The 7,312-nt window shown below is 38.2% G+C and overlaps 1 protein-coding gene across 2 annotated transcripts; it reads left to right on the top strand.

The window, feature by feature from the left end:
- Positions 1-3,140: 3,140 nt before the first annotated feature.
- Positions 3,141-6,726, top strand: LOC112190648 (putative F-box/FBD/LRR-repeat protein At4g03220). Of its 2 annotated transcripts, XR_005807130.1 has the most exons (6): positions 3,141-3,295; positions 3,382-3,507; positions 3,793-4,728; positions 4,814-4,960; positions 5,145-6,194; positions 6,320-6,726. XR_005807130.1 is itself a non-coding variant. In XM_024330096.2 (5 exons), the coding sequence occupies exons 2-5, from the start codon at positions 3,451-3,453 to the stop codon at positions 5,496-5,498; spliced, it is 1,494 nt and encodes a 497-aa protein (XP_024185864.1). In that variant the 5' UTR covers positions 3,141-3,295; positions 3,382-3,450; the 3' UTR covers positions 5,499-6,726. The 2 variants fall into 2 exon arrangements, 1 of the variants encoding a protein (XP_024185864.1); XM_024330096.2 differs by having other exon boundaries at positions 5,145-6,726.
- The last annotated feature ends 586 nt before the right edge of the window (positions 6,727-7,312 follow it).

The raw sequence follows: 7,312 nt of genomic DNA, 5'->3' as shown, positions 1-7,312 counted from the left end.
CGGACCCATCAAATGCCAAGGACTCCACACATGATGGACTGCGTTCTCTTTCCCCATCCCGAAACAATATAAGTGTTTTGGAAGGTTTTGCTGATGCTGGGTACCTCTCTGACTCACACAAAAGTCGTTCCCAAACTGGTTATGTATTCACCATGGGAAAAACCGCGATATCTTAGAGGTCTACAAAGCATACCTTAGTCGCTACCTCTTCGAATCATGAAGAGATTTTTGCTTTTCACGAAACAGTTCGTGAATGTATATGGCTTCGATCCATAGTTACGCATGTTCGAAGTAATTTTGGTTTGAAGTCTACCACAGATGAGCCAATGAGTATTTATGAGGATAATGCTGCTTGCATTGAACAAATGAAGCAAGGCTACATCAAAGATGACAACACCAAGCACATATCGCCCAAATTCTTCTGCAATCAGCAACAACAGAAGCTCTTCAAGATCAAAGTGAACCAGGTTCGATCTGAGGACAATGTGGCAGACTTGTTCACTAAGTCATTGCCCAAATCCACGTTCGAGAAACATGTGGCAAGAATTGGCTTGCGGAAATTATCTGAACTCCCATGATCATAACCATCAGGGGTAGATGTCAACGTGATTCATCTCAAAACGTGAAGGGTGTGTTGTACTCTTTTTCTCCTTTGACCGAGGTTATTTTTGTCCCACAGGGTTTTTGTTACTCGGCAAGGTTTTTGACTAGGCAACGAGAGGAGCACCAAGTTTGGGCTACACAAGGGGGAGTGTTCAAGTAAATCTCTATTTTGTGTCTGGCCCAAACTCTAGGTTACTTAACCTAGTGGTAATAGGGTTTAATTAGAAGAATCTAGAGATTACTATTCAATGTATGATTATCTTTCCTTGTACGATTCAGATTCTATGCATTGTAATCCTTTATATAAAGAGACCCCTATTATCAATGAGAATACACAGCGATTTTCTCTCAATTCCCGTTTCTCTAAAACACATTCATGATCATCAACTTCATTACTTCATTTCATCACTTAATTATTCATACTTCATACAAATTCAGAAATTCCAATTCATAGTTCATAAAATGACTGAACTGAAAGTTCATACAAATATACAGTAACTGAATAACTATACTGAAAGTTCATATGAAGATACAAGGGAATTAAACAAAATAACAAATAGACAGTAGCAGTTGAAAAAAAGTAGACGATATGCAATGCTGCCAATCTGCAATGCCGCTAGTCTGCCAATCATGCATTACAACCTAATCATACATTCAAATTGGACCACCAAAAACATTACAACCAAAAATAAGAGCTCTATATCAACAACCACAAAATGACAAAAACAATCAAACAAAGTAAGGCGATCTCCAACAAGAGGGTTACATGGTGACCTTTAGCCATTTTTGCTAAAATATTGGCTCCAACAAAAGAAGGTTCAAAGGGCTAAAGGTGAAGAGGCGGGTGGAGATGGCTGAATTTAGCCCTATGGCTAGCCCTTCAGCTCAATTAATTGGTTGTGATGCAATGCATGGTTTGCATGCATTTCAAAGAAAAATCCAATGGCCCATAATAGAGAACCGTTGCAATCCAGCGGTATGTAATTAAGGACTATACTTATAGATGCATGTAATTAAGGACTATAATTGTATCTAATCGGGAATCTACATATTTTCTTTCGAAGTGACACATGACACTTAAAAAACCTATCCAAAACTGTTATCAATAATACCACATAAATACCTCATCCAAATATAAAAAATAATTTTTTCCTTATAAATTAATTTTAGTCTAAATTAAAATATTATTAAAATAAAATAAAATCATAAAAATTAAAAAACATAATGTAAAATCATAAAATACTTGAAAGGGCTAAATTTAGCCCTACCTTATTGGAGATAGTTCACTTGTTCATGAATAAAGAATAATATTTCTAGGGGCTAAATTATAGTCCTGGCTCCAATATATCACTCTTTTACTGGAGATGGCCTAACAAAGTAATAAACTGGACCTCACCTCTATAATATTGATAAGCTTTACAAATATCCAAAAGCAATGGTGGACCTGGTCTCCAAAAGCAAAGACCAAAACAAACAAAAAAGCCCAGAATTAGTTAATCACCAAATCCTGAAAACCAAGAAGATCATATAATTGAGAAACCCAACTCATAGGTTCAGAACTCACAGATAGCGATTCCACTTGAAAAGGACCGATTCCACTTGAGATTAACAGCATTGATATTAACATATGCAAAACAGCAAAAGCATTAGAAATTACTCAATTTAGGACATGAATCGAATGAATCCAAGAGCCAAGAGCTTCTAACTAAAATTGAAACAAATATTAACCAAAAGAAAAACTCACCGGCCGTAGGAGATGATTCGAATGAACATATTACCACTTTCTAGGTTTGATTCTTGGATAGTTCAAATTTCGAAGGAGAGGTCGAGTCGTCGAGAGGCGGAGAGGGTTTGAGTCTAAGAGAGAGGGCGCAGTTCAAGGGGCTTAGGGAAAATGTTTGAATTCTACCCCTTTTAGGGTTTGGAAAGTTTAAGTTTAATCAAATGGTTATAATTTAATATGAAATAAAACTATTAGTAATCAATGGTTCAGATCAATAGATATAAGAAATATTTGAATAAATAAATAATATATAAAGTACAGTATACCATATTTATCTAAAAATCATAACCAATACCGTACCATTATCTCTCTCTCGGTTCGGTGCTACCATATCAATTGTTCGGTTACCGGAAATGTCTGTTACCAACTTCTTTGGTTCGGCTCGAATTCGGTTGGTTGGTTTGTATCGGCTAAAAATGTCAGCCCTAGTATATGGTGTTCTTTTCGTAGAATAGGATGCTTGTATGTTCTAAAAGACGGCTCTTTCTATCAACCCTATTGAGGTGAGTCGTTTGGTACTGCTTGCTGAATTATAAAACCGAGTTGACCTTTTTTATTCAAAAAAATGGTATCAGGTCCATCGAGTACGAATAATTTTGACTCGATTTTATTTGAATTGATAGAATGGGCTGGCTGGGCAGTTGACCTAGAAAAATAGCCCAGCCCACGTTGACATTGCATCACGCTCTCACGGACGTTTGCATGTATTTATAGGCTATAGGCTATAAGCCTGTGTTGCTTCGTGAATCATAACCGTAATTTAGGGCATTTTATTCTTTATTTCCACGCTTTACTGCGCCTCCACTCTCCTTCCCTCTCGGCCTTGTTCTAGTACTCTGAATCCTCTGGCGAACCTCATCACTGAGCCCTTTAAATGTTTCAGAACCTCCTGTTTCCAGTCCGATTCTGGTAGGGGATCAGGGAACTGTTCAATTTATTTTCAAAGATCATGTTTTTGTTCTCTAATTACTAGTTTTAATATTTTGATTATTCAGGTATTACTGCCAGCTGAAGATGTAGGTCAGAGTTTTCTTATAGGCGTCGGTTTCTCCTATTCTCAATCCATGGCTACATCACTCACTAAACTAATGGATCAGAAACAAGAATTTTCAAATTTGAAGGTACGAACGTTTACATAAGGTCATGCATCTTAATGAAATATTTTTCTAAAATTTGATTCTTGAGGGTTGAATTTTCTTTTTATATGTAACAGTTTGAATGTAGTTTCCTCTTACAAATTATGTCGTGTTTCCTAAGACAAATAGAACGCTAGTGGTTCAAAAATTTGTTGGAGACACACTCATTCGGCTAGTCGGCTTCTTCAGAATTTTTGTTCGTTTGTTACTTTGGCTAGAATAAGAAACAAATTGACATTTCGTAAATCGGTTTCAAAATGTACTGACCAGGCTGCTAATGAGGACCGGATCAGTGAACTACCTGATTGTGTTCTATCCTATATTCTGTGTAAGTTGGCGATGCGAGATATGATGAAAACCCGTGTGCTGTCAAAAAGATGGCAAGGGCTCTGGGCGTTGAGGAGAGATCTTACTTTTGATTTTTCCCACATGTGCGATGACGTTGTTAAAATTCTTGAGAATGTCAGGTTCAGGAATGACCTTGAATACTATGCCAGGATTAATGAGGACTATGTGAAACGAGTTGATGAATTCATGCAGACTTTTCCAGGAGAGAAGATAGATTTCTTAAGGCTGTTTTACTTTGGTGATACTACCTCTACGGATGAGTCCATTGTTGATAAATGTGTTAGACATGCCATTGCAAAGGGAGTTGAACAGATTGATATGATCTCTGCGTCAATGTTGCCGCATTTCAGGCGTAGGTTTCCTTTTTGGCTTTTTCCTGTATCTAACAAGGGAACTAAAGCTTATTCAACTTTGAAGCACTTGTATCTGCGTTATTTTGTTCTTGCACCACCTCCGGATTTTACTGGATTCCACAATTTAGAATCTCTTACATTGGAGTGCACAATAGTTACTGAAGATTTGTTTAAATATCTGCTCTCCGATCCTGTCACACCGCTAAGAGTGTTGCGCCTGATAGCCTGCCGGTTTGAATTTGATTTAGAGATTGTTAGTCCATCCCTTCACCATTTTGAGATGATCGAGTGTTTGCACCTAGGGACTCTTACAATTTCTGCCATTAAACTCACTGTTTTTGAATATCACTGCTTCTACAAGTATGAGAGGGACCTTTTCCTGAATGCTCCACAGTTGACGAACATGTACTTTCACAAATTGTCTGAGAATCAGATACCTGCTGCAATTTCACAATTCATTGCTACACAGGTTGAAAATCTTAACCTGCGTATAGTTACTGAAAAGGTAAGCAAAAGGTTTTGCATACTTCTATAAAATCAGTAGGTTCTGTAGCTTTTTCTTTGTAATACGTCTGAACATGCAAATTCAGGTAATGCCAAGAAGCATAACCCCATTTTGGAATCTCAAGCAATTGGAGCTGACTGTTGAGAGTGTTGATATTGAAGAAGGTTTAGATGTGTTGTTAGTTTTCTCCTTCCTCAAGGCTTCCCCGCTTCTGCAAAAGCTCAAATTTAGGGTGAGTCTGAATTACAGTCACTGCAATGAAATTCACATTTCACTATGCATAAACGTACTTTATTCTTGTCTCAGAGGCATTACAATGTGTTTATCTTTGGTTGTTTTGTTGACTCCATTTTGTCTTAATCTGCCTCTCGTTTGATTTGCTTTGATTGTCACACTCGTATTGGAAATCTTTGTAGCGTTGGTCATCTGCTTCTGACGTCTCTCAGAAGCCAAATGAAAGTGAAAGATGGACGTTACACCAGGAATTCAGCCATAATGAACTTCAAGAAGTTGAAATTCTTGGATGTGTAGGCAATTGGTGCGAAATTGAACTCGCTATTTACTTGATGCAAAAGTCACGGTGTCTTGATAAACTTGTCTTTAACCCCTCCCGAAGTCCCTATCCTGGAGGTGGGAAATGGGATAAAGCTATTGTTAGTGGCCTTGAAAGGCCAAAGTCATGCCAGCATTGGCTAGAGTCGGGCCGGGAAACAGTCCGGGAAAAGCTTCAAGATAAAGTTCCTGCAAGTGTAAAACTTCTCTTGTTATGACCCTACGTTAGGACAAAGCTAAACGCTTACGGGTTCAAATCGATTACTTTCATTGAGGATGTCCAGATTAATGCTAACGTTTTTCGATCTTTATCTCTACTGGGAAGGGACATCGATCAATTTATTCTTAGCATAATAAGAACTGTCGGGTCTTGCCAGACACTGATCAGCAGGTTGATCTAGGTCTGAATGACTGGTTTTCTATAATCTCAACTTACTTTTCTTTCCGCACTTCCAAACTCTTTCAACTTATTCGCTTTCATTTCATACATTATACTACTCTCTGAACTATAACACACGAAATTATCCATATCAAGGTTTAAGCTTTCTCAACTACTAGAACAGCATATTGTGAACCAAATAGCAGGAGTGCCTATTCCTACTTCTGAACAGGAAGATGAGTTTGTTTGGGGACCTTCCTCAAATGGGCTCTTCACCATTAAATCAGCCACTTGGCTCCAGCTTAATCACAAGGAAAAACATAGCCAAATAACCCTCTTAACAAAGATGTGGAAACTTAATGTTCCACCTAAAATTAAAATGTTTGCTTGGCTTCTCATTAGAGGAAGACTCAAAACTTGACCAGGTTTGGTGTAGTACAGGATAACTCTTGCCCTTTATGTAATACTGACAATGAAACTGCAGATCATCTCTTCGGATACTGCAACTTTGCTACGGAAGTCTGCCGACTGGCAGGTTTGTCCCCCTCCCTGAATTGGAATGATGGTTATTTAAAGGTCTTTCATGAACTTGTGTTTTCTGATTCCTCTGACAACCAAATCCTTGAGAAATTAATTACAATTTGCCGGCAAATATGGAAGGCAAGAAATGACACAATCTTCAGAAATATCCACGTAAACCCACAATCTGTGGTGGTGGCTTCGGCCGCTGTTCTTCATAGCGTTTCCAATCCTAACGGGCGTGCAGAGAGGGATTTAACTCAAACCCAACCAACCACTATTAAGTGGACTTCTCCGCCTGCCCAGTGTGTTAAGTTAAATTTTGATGGTTCCGTGACTAGAACTTCTGCAGCGGGTGGTTTCGTAATCCGGGACAACCACGGCAACCCCTTGATTGCAGCTACAAAAAATGGTGGTTCCACTACTGTACCGGTAATGGAGGCCATTGCTTTGAGAGATGGACTACTTTGTGCTCGAGACCAAGGGTACACAACAATTGAAGTTGAAGGAGACTCTAAGTTAGTCATTGACGCAATCAACAAACGCATTCAACCCCCCTGGAGGCTGCTTAAAATTCTTAATGATATTCACGCTATAACTACTTGCTTTAGATCGGTGAGCTTCAAACACATTTATAGGGAAGCAAATTTTGTAGCAGATGCCATAGCAAATTTGGGGCATCGTGAAGTAATGACTTCTATTTGGACCAATAAGGTTCCTCCGGAGGCCTCGAGAGCCTTATTGTTTGACACTGTAAATTGTGGATGCCCTAGGGGCTTCCAAATTTAATTATAGTCTTTTAGTGTGTGTGTGTATATATATATATATATATATATAAAATAAAAAAGGTTTGCATACTCCTAATATCATGTGGAACTTGGACAGTCGAGGTTAAGATTAAAGCCGCAAAAATATCTAAATAGTTATGTTAATGCCAAATGACCTAAGGTCGGTATTAACCTTTCAAGGGGATCATCCTAGATATGTTTGTTCAAGTTTTATTTTTATTTTTTATTTTTTAGTTTATCAAAATTGACAGACTAGTGAACAATTTGTCATGATTGGTCGGTATTAACCTTTTGAGGGGGTCATCCTAGATATGTTGTTCAAGTTAGGGCTGGGTTCGGTTCGGTA

Source organism: Rosa chinensis, chromosome 2 (genome assembly GCF_002994745.2).
Source record: "Rosa chinensis cultivar Old Blush chromosome 2, RchiOBHm-V2, whole genome shotgun sequence".
NCBI classification, from domain to species: domain Eukaryota; kingdom Viridiplantae; phylum Streptophyta; class Magnoliopsida; order Rosales; family Rosaceae; genus Rosa; species Rosa chinensis.
This window is presented reverse-complemented; position numbering and strand designations above follow the sequence as displayed.

Excerpts from the sequence above, each read along its gene's own strand:
- LOC112190648 (XM_024330096.2), top strand. The coding sequence starts at position 3,451 with ATGGCTACATCACTCACTAAACTAATGGATCAGAAACAAGAATTTTCA. Across the intron at positions 3,508-3,792 it reads AAGAATTTTCAAATTTGAAG|GCTGCTAATGAGGACCGGAT; the intron begins GTACGAACGTTT and ends TGTACTGACCAG. Across the intron at positions 4,729-4,813 it reads TGCGTATAGTTACTGAAAAG|GTAATGCCAAGAAGCATAAC; the intron begins GTAAGCAAAAGG and ends ATGCAAATTCAG.